Source organism: Coregonus lavaretus (assembly GCF_964263955.1).
Source record: "Coregonus lavaretus genome assembly, chromosome: 14".
Classification (NCBI taxonomy): Eukaryota; Metazoa; Chordata; class Actinopteri; order Salmoniformes; family Salmonidae; genus Coregonus; species Coregonus lavaretus.
This window is the reverse complement of record NC_140001.1, coordinates 34,872,413-34,893,199: the sequence shown is the minus strand read 5'-3', so window position 1 is coordinate 34,893,199 and position 20,787 is coordinate 34,872,413. Positions and strand designations below refer to the sequence as shown.

Sequence of the window (20,787 nt, the reverse complement as noted above, 5' to 3'; positions counted from 1 at the left end):
GCCAGCAATGACGCGAAGAATATTAAGAATTACTTGTTCGAAGTAGGTGGAAGTTATCGATGGGACTTCGGTAGCCTTCATCTCTATAAAGTTGTCATTGCGATTTTGTTCGACGTTATGACTAGTTGCCGACAACTTTAACGAACACGCCCTCTAGGAAATAATTAAATTGACATTGCTAACTAACTAAGTGGTAGAGGAGAAGCACATTCACCACGACGATGATAGCCTCTCATCTTCTGGCTTACTACTTCACGGAGCTCCACCATGACAAAGTTCAACAAGTAAGTGCCTAGAAAACATAGCTACACGTCTTTGCTCTTTTTATGTTATTAAAGAACAACAAATGAACATATTTTCAAGTGATATTTGTTCGTTGACCGGTTTGCTAGCACTCGAAAGAAGAGGTTACTTGGAAGTACGCCACACGTGTCGTGTGATGACTCGGATCATGTTGGCATTGCGTCAGTGGAACGTCTTGCTAGTTTCTTTGAGCCATTTACCATTGTGTCGAATTCACTCATAGGAGTGGTAGCTAAATAGTTTTATTTTCCGTCAAATGCCCCACGTCAATGTCTATCAAAACTAACTCAATTAAAGTTGAAGACACTGACGAGATATGGCCAAATATTATTCACTTTTACTGACTTGTTCAATATGCAGTAAGAGCGCATCTTCTTGTTTCCGCATTTCAATGCCAGAGCGAGAGCCGTCGGCCCTGTCCATGGATGGCAGCAAGAAATAGCAGCACTGACCTAGCAATGTTTTGATAAATAGACTGTTGGCATGTCAGTTTAGCTTGGCTGAACCAGAAACTTAATACTGTCTACATCACTGACCTAAACAGGACTATCCACATAATTAGACACAGGATGCATGCACACTTATCTTTACATCAGTAGTAGGCGAACGTTAAATGGTTGTTAAATTGAGCCTACGGTGAAGTGCTGGTACGTAAATCCAGCCTGGTCTCATAGACTAGACGTAACATGGTAAACTTAAATCCGGGACACACAAATTAGTATGTTACTTCTTTTTCGATGAGGTTTAATGGCGGTTGGCATCCAATTTGTTGCATTACCGCCATCTACTAGACTGGAGTACAACTCCTTTATATTTTGCTTGAAAAAATAAAATAAAAAATACCCTACCATCTAACACTACACTCACAAATTCAAAAATATTATTAATAATTAACACCACCCTACTCCACTATTTAAATATATTAATTCCTACCTCATGCCCTCAACCTGAAATGATGGGACATCACCACTTAACACTCCTTGTAACTCTTCTGATGTTAAGTCTCGCACACCAAAATACCTCTCTGCAGCTGCCACCACAACCTCAATTTTCTTCGACTTACATTCCATCCCTGCAGTACAATTAATAACCATTGCTATAAATGCTAAAAATCCAATCTTACTGAAACATACATCACTTGTTGGCCTATCCCCCTGTACTGGTACATACCTACTACTCTCACCACTCCTCCCCCTTGACCCATCTTCCTCTACTTTCTTCACTGCCTCAGCATATGACAACTTCTTCACTACTCTTACCCTGGAAACCTCAGACATTTCTGATCATGAGTATGTTACATTAGACATATAGTTACTTAAGTAGGTTGGTTGGTCGGGGTGTGAGTTCAAATCTCATGGACAACTTTTGCATTTAAGCTAATTAACAACTTTTCAACTACTTACTACTTTTTAGCTACTTTGCAACTACTTAGCATGTTAGGTAACCCAAACCTTAACCCTTTTAGCTAACCCTTCCCCTAACCTTAACCCTTTTAGCTAATCCTAACCCTTTAACCTAACCCCTAGCTAGAATTCGTAACAACACATGTTTTGCTAATTCGTAACATATATGAATTGTAATTCATAACATATCATACGAAATGGGTGATGGGACATCCACAAATTAATACATTTACATTTTAGTCATTTAGCAGACGCTCTTATCCAGAGCGACTTACAGTCGGGAATCGAACCCACAACCCTGGCGTTGCAAACGCCATGCTCTATCAACTGAGCTACATCCCTGCCGGCCATTCCCTCCCCTACCCTGGACGACGCTGGGCCAATTGTGCACCGCCCCATGGGCCTCCCGGTCGCGGCCGGCTGCGACAGAGCCTGGATTCGAACCAGGATCTCTAGTGGCACAGTTTGCACTGCGATGCAGTGCCTTAGACCACTGCGCCACTCAGGAGTAATACATACCATACGAAGCGTAACACATCACACTAAATGGAATATCTTGGCTTTACGTACAGAATAATATGAAATGCTCTGACACCAGGTTGGTAAGTCATCTTTCTTTCACCCATCACCCTCTCACTCACCTTTTAGGTTTAGGTTCACTACCCCAAACACACACACTCACTCCCTCTCAGCTGTGCTGCATATGTGGCAAGGGCAGCATCTATGAGAGCTTTGTGTTGCTTGTAGCGGGACAGGGGTATTTTGTGACATAAAATTGTAGCAGATGTTGATGCGGGTGTAGCGAAATGCTTATGTTACTAGCTCCAACAGTGCAGTAATATCTAATAATACACACACATTTAAAAGTAAAGAATGGAAATATAGAAATATCAGGATGAGCAATGTCGTAGTCCGGAGTATAAGTGTGTGTGTGTGTGATGTATAGACATTATGGACAGTATGCGGATAGAATATGGAGTATATCTGAAGAGTACATGGATGGAATAGTATATGTACAGCAATAGTTGAATAGGATGGCCTTGACTACAATACAGTATATACATATGAAATGAGTAAAACAGTATGTAAACATTATTAAAGTGAGCAGTGTTCCATGTCTATGTACAAAGGGCAGCAGCCTCTTAGGTGCAGGGATGAGTAACCGGGTGGTAGTCTGGCCTTGAGATGGAATCAGTTTTTCAGTCTCTCGATCCCAGCATTGATGCACCTGTACTGACCTCACTGTTGCGCCGCCTTCACCACAATGTCTGTGTGGGTGGAACATTTCAGATTGTCAGTGATGTGTACGCCGAGGAACTTGAAGCTTTTAACCTTCTTCACTGTGGGCATGCTCTCTCTGCTGTCTCCTGAAGTCCACAATCCGCTCCTTCATTTTTGTTAATGTTGAGGGAGAGGTTATTTTCCTGGCACCACTCTGCCAGGGCCCTCACTTCCTCTCTGTAGGCTGTCTCGTTGTTGGTATCGCACCAGTCCAGACAAACTCACCGGCTGTGAGCTTGACTTGCTAAGTCTGTAAGGTGCGGGCACAGACTGTACTACTAGCATCAGACTTAATTGACATTTTACAGCCCCATCTTAGGTCAATAAATGTCACATACTTGTCCTTTTTGATCTGCCTGCTCCGTCACTGGCAGCTACATTTGGGCTTCTCACCCTTCTGATCCATTCTCTCTAGGCTAGTCTGCTTTACCCTACTTACGCCATGACAAAATTATGATTCCTGTCCATAGCCGCGGGAAGTAGGGGTGCTGCATCGCCCCCTGATAAATTGAAATAAATTTGCCAAAATTATATAATTACTCCTCTCTGAACACTGACTGAATTTGGGCAGCACGCACGCCAAATAGCAAACAACTTGTGTTGCAGTCATAAGAATATAATCCATAGAAGGGTTTTGGAACCTCTCACCCAGGAATTTGACTGGTAAACTCATGGGTATGCTCAAAATGGCTGCCAGTTCTGACTTGAATGGTCAATGTCATTCTATGGATTATATTTCTCTTCGCGCTGTCAGTGAGTAGCAACATTTTAGACCCTACAGGATTCCACGATTCGGTGATCACCATTTTTTGTGTGCAAAATAAACAATTCCCTGCATATTATCAGTGCATTATTTCTGCATAAAACAGTCAAATCATCGCAACAATATCTCATGAAACTGACCCATCACCCCAGTACAAAAAGAGGGCTCGCAATTTCAACCAATCAGTCCACATCTTCCGCATAATATGGTTCAATCAAGCCACACGTCAAAATTTTATATATATATATTTTATACTGGCCCCCAGTGGGAATCAAACCCACAACCCTGGCATTGCAAACGCCATGCTCTATCAACTGAGCTACATCCCTGCCGGCCATTCGCTCCCCTACACTGGACGACGCTGGGCCAATTGTGCGCCGCCCATGAGTCTCCCGGTCGCGGCTGGCTGCGACAGAGCCTGCATTCGAACCAGGATCTCTAGTGGCACAGTTAGCACTGCGATGCAGTTTACATACACTAAGTTGACTGTGCCTTTTAAACAGCTTGGAAAATTCCAGACAATGATGTCATGGCTTTAGAAGCTTCTGATAGGCTAATTGACATCATTTGAGTCAATTGTAGGTGTACCTGTGGATGTATTTCAAGGCCTACCTTCAAACCCTGTGCCTCTTTGCTTGACATCATGGGAAAATCAAAAGAAATCAGCCAAGACCTCAGAAAACAAATTGTAGACCTCCACAAGTCTGGTTCATCCTTGGGAGCAATTTCCAAACGCCTGAAGGTACCAAGCGTCGGCTGGAGTGGTGTAAAGCTTGCCGCCATTGGACTCTGGGCAGTGAAAACGCGTTCTCTGGAGTGATGAATCACGCTTCACCATCTGGCAGGCCGACGGACAAATCTGGGTTTGGCGGATGCCAGGAGAACGCTACCTGGCCGAATGCATAGTGCTAACTATAAAGTTTGGTGGAGGAGGAATAATGGTCTGGGGCTGTTTGGCATGGTTCGGGCTAGGCACCTTAGTTCCAGTGAAGGGAAATCTTAACGCTACAGCATACAATGACATTCTAGATTGTCATTCGATTCTGTGCTTTTAACTTTGGCAACGACCCTTTCCTGTTTCAGCATCACAATGCTTCCGTGCACAATGCAAGGTCCATACAGAAGTGGTTTGTTGAGATCGGTGTGGAAGAACTTGACTGGCCTGCACAGAGCCCTGACCTCAACCCCATCGAAAATCTTCAGGATTAATTGGAACGTCGACTGTGAGCCAGGCCTAACATCAGTGCCCGACCTCACTAATGCTCTTGTAGCTGAATGGAAGTAAGTCCATGCAGCAATGTTCCAACATCTAGTGGAAAACCTTCCCAGAAGAGTGTAGGCTGTAATAGCAGCAAAGGGGGGACCAACTCGATATTAATGCCCATGATTTTGGAATGAGATGTTCGACAAGCAGGTGTCCACATGCTTCTGTCGTGTATGTGTATATCTCTACTCCTAATACTGTACAAGCTGTCTTTTTATTTTCCCTGGGCCAGGTCAAGACCAGGTCATTTTTTATTTATTCATTATCTGTTTGACAGTGTCAGTAGCCACTAATTTCAGTCATTTGTGTAGTATAAAAAAAAATACTGATAATTTATCCTGTCATGTAGGCATTAATGACGTAAAATTAAGGCCTACCATCAACTCAAAACATATTCTCGTGGCTATGGGAGTGTCATGTCTCGACCATTCTTCCCTCGCTACTTTTCCCCTCTACCCTTCTATTCCGGTGTGGTTCTGCTATCTAGGCCTGTCTCCAGTTTCAGATTTAATGCTGTACAGTCAGTCTGTCCAGGTTGCTGCTGGAACGTTGTGTCCTGTCAGTGTATCAGATATGTATTAATCACAATCTGTTGCTTTGGTGCTAGCCAGGACATTCACGCCAAGGTGACTTAAGGGGATGTGTCCCAAATGCCACCCTATTCCCATATAGTGCACTACTTTTGACTAGAGCCTTCTGGTCAAAAGTAGTGCACTTATATGTATGTGTGTGTGTGTGTGTGTGTGTGTGTATATGTACAGTTGAAGTTTGAAGTTTACATACACTTAGGTTGGAGTCACTAAAACTTGTTTTTCAACCACTCCACAAATTTCTTGTTAACAAACTATAGTTTTGGCAAGTCGGTTAGGACATCTACTTTGTGCATGACACAAGTAATTTTTCCAACAATTGTTTACAGACAGATTATTTCACTTATAATTCACTGTATCACAGTTCCAGTGGGTCAGAAGTTTACATACGCTAAGTTGACTGCCTTTAAACAGCTTAGAAAATTCCAGAAAATGATGTCATGACTTTAGAAGCTTCTGATCGGCTAATTGACATAATTTGAGTCAATTGGAGGTGTACCTGTGAATGTATTTCAAGGCCTACCTTCAAACTCAGTGCCTCTTTGCTTGACATCATGTGAAAATCAAAAGAAATCAGCCAAGACCTCAGAAAACAAATTGTAGACCTCCGCAAGTCTGGTTCATCCTTGAGAGCAATTTCCAAACGCCTGAAGGTACCACGTTCATCTGTACAAACAATAGTACGCAAGTATAAACACCATGGGACCACGCAGCCGTCATACCGCTCAGGAAGGAGACGCGTTCTGTCTCCTAGAGATGAACGTACTTTGGTGCGAAAAGTGCAAATCAATCCCAGAACAACAGCAAAGGACCTTGTAAAGATGCTGGAGGAAACAGGTACAAAAGTATCTATATCCACAGTAAAATGAGTCTGATATCGACATAACCTGAAAGGCCGCTCAGCAAGGAAGAAGTCACTGCTCCAAAACCGCCATAAAAAAGCCAGACTACGGTTTGCTACTGCACATGGGGACAAAGATCATACTTTTTGGAGAAATGTCCTCTGGTCTGATGAAACAGAAATAGAACTGTTTGGCCATAATGACCATCGTTATGTTTTGAGAAAAAACGGGGCGGCTTGCAAGCCGACGAACACCATCCCAATCATGAAGCACGGGGGTAGCAGCATCATGCTGTTGGGGTGCTTTGCTGCAGGAAGGACTTGTGCACTTCACAAAATAGATGGCATCATGAGGAAGGAAAATTATGTGGATATATTGAAGCAACATCTCAAGACATCAGTCGGGAAGTTAAAGCTTGGTCGCAAATGGGTCTTCCAAATGGACAATGATCCCAAGCATACTTCCAAAGGTTTTGGCAAAATGGCTTAAGGACAACGAAGTCAAGGTATTGGAGTGGCCATCACAATGCCCTGACCTCAATCCTATAGAAAATGTGTGGGCAGAACTGAAAAAGCGTGTGCGAGCAAGGAGTCCTACAAACCTGACTCAGTTACACCAGCTCTGTCAGGAGGAATGGGCCAAAATTCACCCAACTTATTGTGGGAAGCTTGTGGAAGGCTACCTGACACGTTTGACCCAAGTTAAACAATTTAAAGGCAATGCTACCAAATACTAATTGAGTGTATGTAAACTTCTGACCCACTGGGAATTTGATGAAAGAAATCAAAGCTGAAATAAATAATTCTCTCTACTATTATGCTGACATTTCACATTCTTAAAATAAGGTGGTGATCCTAACTGACCTAAAACAGGGAATTTGTACTAGGATTAAATGTCAGGAATTGTGAAAAACTGAGTTTAAATATATAAGGTGTATGTAAACTTCCGACTTCAACTGTGTGTATGTACATTTTACGTTTTAGTCATTTAGCAGACGATCTTATCCAGAGCGACTTACAGGAGAAATTAGGGTTAAGTGCCTTGCTCAAGGGCACATCGACAGATTTTTCACCTAGTCGGCTCGGGAATTAGAAGCAGCGACCTTTCGGTTACTGCCCCCCCCCCCCCTCCCCCGTGTGTGTGTGATGCAATTTGGGACGCAGCCACTGTACCAGGGTCTTGCCTTACTTACTGGCGCCGGGCCACGTGATTGTGCAAGGCAGCAGTCTACCACTTTTATCAATGATATCAGCATGTGTAGGCTATGTTGTGGTTTGGAGGCTTTTACTGTAGATCAGCTAGGCATTGAGACTCATACAATAAAGCCAAAATATTTGGTTTGTGGTTTGCTAGCCGTTTTTTACTCGTCTCATTTGTTCCCCCTTCCTCCAGTCACATGCTCCTTGCTGCCGGACCCGTTTCGCAAGCCAGTGAGGTTGTGTGGTTCCTGGTATTTAGATGAGTGTGGTTGGGCCATGTGGGAAATCAGCTGCTTGTACATATGGCTGCTGCCTAGCAGAGGCATTCAGTTCCTGGAGTTGGAGCCAACCAGTAAAGCAGGGGGTGGGGTTAGTTAGCCCTGGGGAAGTGTGACTTCCAGTACAATAAAATGTTGTCGGAGGAAGGATGTTTGAGATGAGAGGCCTACAGAGATAGTCAGATTTGGCTTTGATGGTGATATGATTGAAGGAAAACAAATGGATCTAGGCCTATTGTAGACGACGTGCCTAACAAATAAGATAGAGAATTATGATTTTCCATAGTGTAGTCTCTCTGACTGCTTGTCCGTAATGTCACCCAGACTGTGGAAACATTCACTCTGTTCTGATTCTGAAACATTAATATTATCATGACAAAGCGGGCATTATCAGATGACTGTTGGCATTTCAGCCAGGGGAGATTGTAGTATGATAAGATGTAACTTTGACAAGATGTAATGCCACTGTCCCTACTGGCTCCGGACCATAGCTACGCACGCGCATGCATGCGCACACACACACCAGGGTTTCCGTTAGGACAACGTGACCGGGAATCACATTTAGATTATGGTAATGCATCTTAACAGGACATGCAACTCCTGTAATGAAGCAGCCAATAAAACATATTTTTCAAAACATTTGCCAAAATGCAATTCGCAGGGAAAACACCATTCTAAACAGTGTACCTGATGACAGCGGTTCCATATGTGACAGAGATTAAATTCTCTGTTAGAAACTTAAAAAGAGGGGGAATCTAAAGATGCAACAACAAGAATGGGTTGCTAGTATGACTAGGATTGTTCCTTTGACTTCTGGACAAGGAAATAAAGTTGATATGAAAACCAATAGAACAAGAGATAAATGACATTGAAGCAGGTTCTCTAGGCTGAAATAAATTTGCCTAAATTATAAAATTACTCCTGTCTATACAGAATTAAATCATTCAAAATAATTCACCAGAAAGCATGACTTAGCCAAAGAAGAATTGAGGATAATTTGCTTCTTTAAAAAAATTGCTGTGGATTGTTTCAAATCACAAGCTCATAGGCCTATGTCTATTTGGGCAGCGGGAGTGGCAATAGGCCTAGCTGATTTGAGTTGCGGCTGTCAGTGAAAAGCATTAACAATATGTGTGAAGATAATGTGTCTTGATTATAATTTAAAATGTTGAGATGAAGAAGAAGGGGAGGGGTGTGTGCTATAGGCAAGTCTCTCTCCAGAATGGCTCAGCTGTCTCTCGCCAGTTCTTACACATTCATTTTGTCAGTGTGAATTGTTTGCCCTTTGATTGTTTTATTTTTTTATAAATTGTCAATTACAACAGAATGGCTGAGTAGAGAGATGACTGCGATTAGAAATAATCTGAATTTTCATTTTCTAGTACTGTTTTTATTTGTTAGCTTTGTATTTTTTTTACTTAGTTGACAATAGAGGTTATAGGCATACTGCTGCATTTGTCTATAGGCTATGAGTTCCATGCGCTCATTTCTTAAGCTGCCAATGAATCACAGTATCAATGTGTCCATATGGCAGAGGCTGGTGCTCTCGCATTAGTTGCATTTTATTCAGATTTTTATCTTTAACCATGTGACAATGATTTTGAGAAACATTTATTTATTATTGAAATGAAACTGTTCCACAAATGGTGAATGGGAGGCGCGCTTCAATTACCAGTTGAGAAATAAAAATAGTAGCTCATTTTAATCATGCACTAAAACAGTTTTTAACATGCGATTTGCATTTATTGTTGGGCAATGAACGGGCTTATTAAAGTGTATATATATATATATATATATATATATATATATATATATATATATATATATATATATATAGGATACTACAACAGCAACCAGCTGAGCAGTTGCAGGAGATGTGCCTCTCAAGATAGACGCTGTGCGTGTGTGATAGTTGTGTTGGATAAAAAAGATGCATGAAGACTAACGAAAATACACAATGCAATTTAATTATAAATTATGCAAATTTCCCTATAGACCGATAAGCATGACGGTCAAATGTATTTACATCGACTACTATTTCCATCAATGAATAAAAAGCATTATTTTATAATGTTTTTTTTCTTCCACCCCGGTCATTTTGTCCAGCAGCAGTTTTATCAGCTAACGGAAACCCTGACACACACTAAATGTGCTAATTGAACACAACATTATGTATGCTAACTTCAGTGGTAAAGCAACAAAATAGAGACACGCTTATAACCACATATCTAGGCCTAAACAAACAGATTATTGTTCCTTTGCATAGCTACCAATGTCACTGCATGGCAACCCTAATGATCATTGAATTATCATGTCAGAATAGACGTCAGACGTAGCTAATAATCAATAGGGAATATTGGTTAATATTTATGCTAGCGTCCTGTCCAGGGAGTGCACTGGTACATCAAGCTGCCTCATGCTACAGAATCAGGAGATATGCTCCTGCCCTATGAGCCTTTCTGGCTCGAACAAGGCTTACAGTGGGGAAAAAAAGTATTTAGTCAGCCACCAATTGTGCAAGTTCTCCCACTTAAAAAGATGAGAGAGGCCTGTAATTTTCATCATAGGTACACGTCAACTATGACAGACAAAATGAGGAAAAAAAATCCAGAAAATCACATTGTAGGATTTTTAATGAATTTATTTGCAAATTATGGTGGAAAATAAGTATTTGATCACCTACAAACAAGCAAGATTTCTGGCTCTCACAGACCTGTAACTTCTTCTTTAAGAGGCTCCTCTGTCCTCCACTTGTTACCTGTATTAATGGCACCTGTTTGAACTTATCAGTATAAAAGACACCTGTCCACAACCTCAGTCACACTCCAAACTCCACTATGGCCAAGACCAAAGAGCTGTCAAAGGACACCAGAAACAAAATTGTAGACCTGCACCAGGCTGGGAAGACTGAATCTGCAATAGGTAAGCAGCTTGGTTTGAAGAAATCAACTGTGGGAGCAATTATTAGGAAATGGAAGACATACAAGACCACTGATAATCTCCCTCGATCTGGGGCTCCACGCAAGATCTCACCCTGTGGGGTCAAAATGATCACAAGAACGGTGAACAAAAATCCCAGAACCACACGGGGGGACCTAGTGAATGACCTGCAGAGAGCTGGGACCAAAGTAACAAAGCCTACCATCAGTAACACACTACGCTGCCAGGGACTCAAATCCAGCAGTACCAGACGTGTCCCCCTGCTTAAGCCAGTACATGTCCAGGCCCGTCTGAAGTTTGCTAGAGTGCATTTGGATGATCCAGAAGAGGATTGGGAGAATGTCAGATGAAACCAAAATAGAACTTTTTGGTAAAAACTCAACTCGTCGTGTTTGGAGGACAAAGAATGCTGAGTTGCATCCAAAGAACACCATACCTACTGTGAAGCATGGGGGTGGAAACATCATGCTTTGGGGCTGTTTTTCTGCAAAGGGACCAGGACGACTGATCCGTGTAAAGGAAAGAATGAATGGGGCCATGTATCATGAGATTTTGAGTGAAAACCTCCTTCCATCAGCAAGGGCATTGAAGATGAAACGTGGCTGGCTCTTTCAGCATGACAATGATCCCAAACACACCGCCCGGGCAACGAAGGAGTGGCTTCGTAAGAAGCATTTCAAGGTCCTGGAGTGGCCTAGCCAGTCTCCAGATCTCAACCCCATAGAAAATCTTTGGCGGGAGTTGAAAGTCCGTATTGCCCAGCGACAGCCCCAAAACATCACTGCTCTAGAGGAGATCTGCATGGAGGAATGGGCCAAAATACCAGCAACAGTGTGTGAAAACCTTGTGAAGACTTACAGAAAACGTTTGACCTGTGTCATTGCCAACAAAGGGTATACAGTAATCCCTCGTTTATCGCGGGGGTTACGTTCCGAAAATGACCCGCGATAAGTGAAATCCGCGAAATAGAAAACTTTTTTTTTTTTACAATTAGCAACTATTACATGTATACAAATACAGTGACTCACGTGTAGGCCGTTTCGTCGACATTATGGGTTTAGAAGATGTTCGAAATTACAAGATAATTTGGCCAACTTAATGTAAATTTGCCAAGCTGTTTTATGTACGTACACATAACTGCACGAGACGACAAAATGATAGCACAATTCGTAGCATGTTTTGATACAAGAAGCGGGAGTGAGTTTTTAGCGAATCAGAATGCAGAGCACAATGCACCAAAAAAAAAAAAAAAATGCATTATGAAAATCCGCGAAATAGCGAATCCGCGATAAGTGAACCGCGAAGTGGCGAGGGATCACTGTATAACAAAGTATTGAGAAACTTTTGTTATTGACCAAATACTTATTTTCCACCATAATTTGCAAATAAATTCATTAAAAATCCTACAATGTGATTTTTGGGATTTTTTTTCCTCATTTTCTCTGTCATAGTTGATGTGTACCTATGATGAAAATTACAGGCCTCTCTCATATTTTTAAGTGGAAGAACTTGCACAATTGGTGGCTGACTAAATACTTTTTTTCCCCACTGTACTTATCCATCTTCCTCTCTCTGTCTCCCTTTCCTAAGGTCAGTTGGATAGATACTTGTACCACCTCCAGTTACATCTAGATTACTCTCTTTTTCTCTCTCAAGGTGGATAAATACCTGTACCACCTGCGGTTATCGGACGAGAACCTGATGGACGTATCGGTGAGATTCCGACGGGAGATGGACAAGGGTCTGGGCCGTGACTCCAACCCCACGGCTGCTGTCAAGATGCTGCCCACGTTTGTGCGCTCCACCCCTGATGGGACAGGTGAGAGCGTCGAGGGAGGGGGCTTGACTGACAGCTGTTGAGTCATTTTTTTAAAATTTATTTTTAGGTTGTGTCGTAAATAAAGAGACGCCAAACCCACCACTGGTATGTATGGCCTATGATCTCTATTTTCATGTCATCTGATCAAAGCACTGCCTGGAGTTTGATAAACTGCATTGGCGCTTGGATTGGAACCGGTGCTATGGTCAGATGACATGAAAATAGAGCTCTTTGGCCACGCACACCAATGGTAGGTTTGGCATCGAAAAACAGAAAGATGTGCAGAAAAGTACCTAATACCTACAGTCAAATATGGGGGTGGATCTTTGATGTTATGGGTCAACAGCATCATGAACTTTACCAAGTACCAGGACATTTTAGCCAAAAACCTGGTTGCTCTGCCAGGAGGCTGACACTTGGCCACAAGTTGATCTTCCAGCAAGACAATCCCAAGCGCTTATCAAAATCCAAAAAGAAATGGTTAATTGACCACAAAATCAACCTTTTGCAATGGCCATCTCAGTATCCAGACTTGAAACCCATTGAAAACCTGTGGTTTGAATGTAAGATGACAGTCCATAAGTACAGACAAAGGATATCAATGATCTGGAAAGATTCTGTATAGGGGAATGGTGTAAGATCCCTCCCAACGTGTTCTCCATTCTCATAAAATATTTTAGAAAAAGGCTGTGTCGTTATCATCGCAAGGGCGGGTGCTAGAGTTTTATCTTGTTCTTGATACCGTGTCTTGTTTTGACTGATGTCATGTCTATGTTAATATGGTTCAAATTCGCTAGGTAGCTAACCAATAACTGTAACGATTTGAGAGAAGTGCTCATTGTGCAAAGGTATTTATGTTTTCAGTAAACATTGGATGCGAAATGTAGTTTACATGTTGTCAACAATCTAAGCCAACCCCGTCTGTTTTGCCCCATAGTTGCACACACGCCGGTTTTGTTGCTAAACAACCAACCCGTCTATAGACCGGCAGCAAAAAAAGTTTCTTATGAGTGCATTTCACACTACCTTTGGATTATAATTAGATTGAAAGTCTCATGAATGTCCTGCTTAATATAATGTTTGTGTTATCGTTGCTAATCAACTGCATTATACCCCAAAAATAAACACTTCAACCAGTAAAATGGCTCTTTGGCACCGGACTATATCAATGAGCGTTAGCATTTTAGCAAACAACTGCTGCATCCAAAATAGGTATTTTGCAACTATTACGACCAAATATAATTTTGCCGACTGTTCAAGCAACAACGTAAGCCTATGAGAACCCCAGAAAGTGTTTTTGTTTAGAAGTAATAACTATGTAAATCTAGGAAAAGTTGAATGGGCGCAGATTGTGAATGAAAGTTTTTCTTTTTCAAGGTGGCCGTTGTACTTGTTTAGGATATGAATAGCTGCTTGGAGTATGCTTAGAAATATTTCAACTATGGACAGTTCTGTAATTTGCTGAGATGAATAGGACGTCAGGGAGGTTTTTGATTGATTAACCACTTTAGATTTAATTTTATTAGGATCCCGATTAGCTGACGCCATAAGGACAGCTAGTCTTCCTGTGGTCCGACGCATAACTAAAACGACATTACAGACAAAAATACTTTATAATTTACATACAATGACCAATTTAGGTAATGAGAGTATGCTGGTGAAGAATGGCACATACAGTACCAGTCAAGTTTGGACACACCTACTCATTCCAGGGTTTTTATTTATTTTTACTATTTTCTACATTGTAGAAAACAGGACAATGACCCAACACACCTCCAGGCTGTATAAGGGCTATTTTACCAAGAAGGAGAGTGATGGAGTGCTGCATCAGATGACCTGGCTTCCACAATCCCCCGACCTCAACCCAATTGAGATGGTTTGGGATTAGTCGGACCGCAGAGTGAAGGAAAATCAGCCAACAAGTGCTCAGCATATGTTTAACACTTTTTTTTGGTTACTACATGATTCCATATGTGTTATTTCATAGTTTTGATGTTTTCACTATTATTCTACAATGTAAAAATAAAGAAAAACCCTGGAATGAGTAGATGTGTCCAAACTTTTGGACTGGTAGTGTATAACATCCGAGCTCTGTTACAATATCCATCCACGCTAGCGTTCCACTAAGAAGGAAACTGTGATTTGGGCATGCGCTCTACCTGTAGGCCTACTCTGCATGAACATTGTGATGTGAAGCCTTGAGTCCCAGCTGCGTTTTCCCTGAGTTTGACCTGTTAGTGACTGTGACCGAAACAACAGGTGGCATATCAAAAACACTCTCAGAGACTGGGGAAGGTGATTTGTCATTAGTGACTGGAGAGGAACGGTAAATGTGAATTGTAGAGGTGACCAGGCCAAACCTCTGTTTGCCCAGCCTGTTGACTCAGGTCATTATTGGCACGTTAAACCCCAGCCTAGCAGATAAGTGTCTATCCAACTGAACTGCTATTATCGCTCTCAACTCTCTCTCAACTCGCTCTCGCTCTCTCTCGCTCTGCCCTTCTGTCTTTGTTCTCATGTCATGGTTCGATTTTCTACAGAAATGTGTTCCTTAAGTTGAGACTGACCATCGATCAAGTATTCCTCACTTTGAAAAGGCATTCAAATTAAAAGGTCATTGAAATGTTGAATTTTAGGCTAGTCACTTAACAAATGTGACACGATTCAAAACATATTTTATACTTGTTTATTGAGTTGAATAAAACCTCTGAGTGTGGTAATTAACATTTTATGTTGGTTGTCTGCTTGTTATGCATTAAAACGGAATGTCAGTCCATTGAAAGATTCACCACTTTATATCTCATGAAACTGTTAAAGATGCTACACAGGCTTTTCAAAATGTATTTTGCGTTGTAATTTCAGAAAATGTCCATGATATAGCTGCAGTACATTTTATTAATTTAGCAGACGCTCTTATCCAAAGCGACGTACAGTTAGTGCATTCATCTTAGGATAGCTAGGTGGGACAACCACACATCAGTCATAGTAAGTACATTTTTCCTCAAAGTAGTTATCAGCAAAGTCAGAGCTAGTAAACCGGATGAACATCATGAAAATGATCGGAGAGGTTGAGGGTAGAGGAAGTTCAGGAGTAAAAACAAACTAAATACAGTGAGGGGGAAAAAAGTATTTGATCCCCTGCTGATTTTGTACGTTTGCCCACTGACAAAGACATGATCAGTCTATAATTTTAATGGTAGGTTTATTTGAACAGTGAGAGACAGAATAACAACAAAAAAATCCAGAAAAACGCATGTCAAAAATGTTACAAATTGATTTGCATTTTAATGAGGGAAATAAGTATTTGACCCCTCTGCAAAACATGACTTAGTACTTGGTGGCAAAACCCTTGTTGGCAATCAGAGGTCAGACGTTTCTTGTAGTTGGCCACCAGGTTTGCACTCATCTCAGGAGAGATTCTGTCCCACTCCTCTTTGCAGGTCTTCTCCAAGTCATTAAGGTTTCGATGCTGACGTTTGGCAACTCGAACCTTCAGCTCCCTCCACAGATTTTCTATGGGATTATGGTCTGGAGACAGGCTAGGCCACTCCAGGACCTTAATGTGCTTCTTCTTGAGCCACTCCTTTGTTGCCTTGGCCGTGTGTTTTGGGTCATTGTCATGCTGGAATACCCATCCACGACCCATTTTCAATGCCCTGGCTGAGGGAAGGAGGTTCTCACCCAAGATTTGACAGTACATGGCCCCGTCCATCGTCCCTTTGATGCAGTGAAGTTGTCCTGTCCCCTTAGTAGAAAAACACCCCAAAAGCATAATGTTTCCACCTCCATGTTTGACGGTGGGAATGGTGTTCTTGGGGTCATAGGCAGCATTCCTCCTCCTCCAAACACGGCGAGTTGAGTTGATGCCAAAGAGCTCGACTTTGGTCTCATCTGACCACAACACTTTCACCCAGTTCTCCTCTGAATCATTCAGATGTTCATTGGCAAACTTCAGACGGGCCTGTATATGTGCTTTCTTGAGCAGGGGGACCTTGAGCAGGATTTCAGTCCTTCACGGCGTAGTGTGTTACCAATTGTTTTCTTGGTGACTATGGTCCCTGCTGCCTTGAGATCATTGACAAGATCCTCCCGTGTAGTTCTGGGCTGATTCCTCACCGTTCTCATGATCATTGCAACTCCACGAGGTGAGATCTTGCATGGAGCCCCAGGCTGAGGGAGATTGACAGGTCTTTTGTGTTTCTTCCATTTGCGAATAATCGCACCAACTGTTGTCACCTTCTCACCAAGCTGCTTGGCGATGGTCTTGTAGCCCATTCCAGCCTTGTGTAGGTCTACAATCTTGTCCCTGACATCCTTGGAGAGCTCTTTGGTCTTGGCCATGGTGGAGAGTTTGGAATCTGATTGATTGCTTCTGTGGACAGGTGTCTTTTATACAGGTAACAAACTGAGATTAGGAGCACACTCTTAAAGGGAGTGCTCCTAATCTCAGTTTACCTGTATAAAAGACACCTGGGAGCCAGAAATCTTTCTGATTGAGAGGGGGTCAAATACTTATTTCCCTCATTAAAATGCAAATCAATTTATAACATTTTTGACATGCGTTTTTCTGGATGTTATTTTTGTTGTTATTCTGTCTCTCACTGTTCAAATAAACCTACCATTTAAAATTAGACTGATAATTTCTTTGTCAGTGGGCAAACGTACAAAATCAGCAGGGGATCAAATACTTTTTTCCCTCACTGTGTATGTATGTGTGATTGGCTGTGATTTTCGCCTATTGATTTCTCCCGCTGGCTTCTGTTGTCAAAATGGGAAAGCTGTTTTGACTTTGGCTGTGTTGTCTAGTGTAAACCGGGGCAAGCTGCCAATGTAGAAATCGTCATTTCCTGGTTGCTAAAACTCTACACTGTTCACTCAATTTCAGTTTATTGAAGAATACAAGCGCTGAATAGTGTAGGGAATCATTGTACCATCTAAATTGCTGTGAAATATATTTTCAATAACAAAAAATATAGTCTTTCCATCTGTTTTAAGCTGGTAGACCAAAACTGAAAGTAAAAGGCTCAAAATGCTAGTCTCCGCCATGTTATGGGGAAGTAAGATGAGGGGGAGATTGTTATAAATGCAGTCTAGTGCTGTTGCAATTCACATACAGCGGGGAGAAGTATTTGATACGCTGCCGATTTTGCAGGTTTTCCTACTTACAAAGCATGTAGAGGTCTGTAATTTTTATCATAGGCACACTTCAACTGTGAGAGACGGAATATAAAACAAAAATCCAGAAAATCACATTGTATGATTTTTAAGTAATTAATTTGCATTTTATTGCATGACGTAAGTATTTGATACATCAGAAAAGCAGAACTTAATATTTGGTACAGCAAATTAATTACTTAAAAATCATACAATGTGATTTTCTGGATTTTTTTTTTAGATTCCGTCTCTCACAGTTGAAGTGTACCTATGAAAAAATTACAGACCTCTACATGCTTTGTAAGTAGGAAAACATGCAAAATCGGCAGTGTATCAAATACTTGTTCTCCCCACTGTAGCTTCCACATAGGGGAAAGAATTTATCAGTAGCACCTTTAAAGGTCATGGGTATGTTATTGGCAATAGGTGAAAAGACAAAACACTTTTCAAAGAGGACTGTGGTGGTAAGGAGTCTACTGCTTCATGGTCAAAGTCCTCTCAGTGGCTGTAATGAAATTCATTTTAGTCTCACCCATGATCCCTGTAACTTCCTTCTTACCGGACACAGAGACATAAAAATGGTATCCAAAATCCCGAAGTATCCCTTTAAGTGGACACATTGAAAGGAAATATCAAAACCAGCAGACACACGACCCTCCATGAATTGAGTGACACCCCTGATCAAATTCAACATTTACTAATGTAAAGAGAACTGAGAGCATGTACAAGAATCCATACATTTTTTGTGTGAAATTGAGTGAAGGTGTCTCTGTTTTCATCCTTCTCTGTCCCCTGGTGCAGTGGAACAATTCTTCAGCCTCAGTAGCATAACTCTGGATAGCTGGCGTTCTGTAAACATTGAAAGGACATTTTCAGACTGGATCTGACATTTTTAAATATATTTTGTTAAACTGCATTTGCACAATATAACCCCCCCCACATCTGCCATGTTCATATTCAGCATAACACTCTGGTTTGGCTCCTAACCCTCACAAACCAGGCTGGAAAGTAGTGTAGCCTCAACCTAGTAAGCACGCACATTTTCTGATTTATGAAATTGAGTTTTGGAATATGTACTGTAGAGATGGTTTGCACATTGGCAAGGTGTCACCTAGATGTAAGAATAACATTCTAATCCCTGGTGGAAGTATGCCATTGTAGAACTGTAGAATCTCACCCTTGTTGACTTTGTAGAACCATTCAGTTGAGTGCATTTGTGGCACAACTTGTTTGTGAGTGGGGGCCGGCTGACTTGGGTCTGTCGTCATCCACATTACCGTGGATGTAGATGAGCTGTCACAGGTGAATACTGCATTGTTGGAAAAGAGCTTGCAAGAAAGGCATTTCACTGTACTTGTGCATGTGACAATAACTTATTGAATGCTGCCTTCGTCTTCTCTGCATCCTACAGCAGTAGAGATGGAGAGAGAAAGAGAGGGGAAGATATTACAATTTACATGCTGTGCTGGGTGCCATGGCGATGGGTAGGCTGCCACTATGGTGAGTGGTCTGTTTTCATCTTTATCTGTCCCCTGGTGTAGTGGAACAATTATTGTTCAGCCTCAGTAGCATGATTCTGGATAACTGGTGTTCTGTAAACCGTAAAAGGACATGTAGATGGGACAGCTTTCAGACTGGATCTGTCATTTTGAATTAAATATTTCTGATTTAAACACCTGCATTTGCATAATATAAGACCTCCATCCTCAGACTCGTGTTTTATATTAGCGCTGGCTGCCGGCTAATCAGCCGGTTAGACTTCTAATCAGCCAGTTACTTTTTCCACTTCATATTAACTAGGCTACAGTGCATTCGGAAAGTATTCGGACCCCTTGAGTTTTTCCACATTTTGTTACGTTACAGCCTTATTCTAAAATGGATTAAAAAAAGAATAATCTCATCACTCTACACAAAATACGCCATAATGACAAAGCAAAAACTAATTTTTTGACATTTTTGCAAGTGTGTGTATGTATATACAGTGGGGAGAACAAGTATTTGATATACTGCCGATTTTGCAGGTTTTCCTACTTACAAAGCATGTAGAGGTCTGTAATTTTTATCATAGGTACACTTCAACTATGAGAGACGGAATCTAAAACAAAAATCCAGAAAATCACATTGTATGATTTTTACGTAATTAATTTGCATTTTATTGCATGACATAAGTATTTGATACATCAGAAAAGCAGAACTTAATATTTGGTACAGAAACCTTTGTTTGCAATTACAGAGATCATACGTTTCCTGTAGGTCTTGACCAGGTTTGCACACACTGCAGCAGGGATTTTGGCCCACTCCTCCATACAGACCTTCTCCAGATCCTTCAGGTTTCGGGGCTGTCGCTGGGCAATACGGACTTTCAGCTCCCTCCAAAGATTTTCTATTGGGTTCAGGTCTGGAGACTGGCTAGGCCACTCCAGGACCTTGAGATGCTTCTTACGGAGCCACTCCTTAGTTGCCCTGGCTGTGTGTTTTGGGTCGTTGTCATGCTGGAAGACCCAGCCACGACCCATCTTCAATGCTCTTACTGAGGGAAGGAGGTTGTTGGCCAAGATCTCGCGATAGATGGCCCCATCCATCCTCCCCTCAATACGGTGCATTCGTCCTGTCCCCTTTGCAGAAAAGCATCCCCAAAGAATGATGTTTCCACCTCCATGCTTCATGGTTGGGATGGTGTTCTTGGGGTTGTACTCATCCTTCTTCTTCCTCCAAACACGGCGAGTGGAGTTTAGACCAAAAAGCTCAATTTTTGTCTCATCAGACCACATGACCTTCTCCCATTCCTCCTCTGGATCATCCAGATGGTCATTGGCAAACTTCAGACGGGCCTGGACATGCGCTGGCTTGAGCAGGGGGACCTTGCGTGCGCTGCAGGATTTTAATCAATGACGGCGTAGTGTGTTACTAATGGTTTTCTTTGAGACTGTGGTCCCAGCTCTCTTCAGGTC

At 41.8% G+C, this 20,787-nt stretch overlaps 1 protein-coding gene across 2 annotated transcripts in view; it reads left to right on the top strand.

Annotated features, from left to right (window-relative positions):
- The window catches only part of LOC311141936 (hexokinase-2-like), a 58,450-nt gene continuing 37,663 nt past the window's right edge, over window positions 1-20,787 (top strand). For both annotated transcript variants that reach the window (XR_014614254.1, XM_084177452.1), the window contains exons 1-2: window positions 1-284; window positions 12,520-12,682. Coding sequence is in view for 1 of the 2 variants with exons in the window: in XM_084177452.1 (XP_084033578.1) it covers window positions 222-284; window positions 12,520-12,682 (226 nt within the window). In the remaining variant the exon portion in view is untranslated. The remainder of the gene's footprint in view (window positions 285-12,519; window positions 12,683-20,787) is intronic.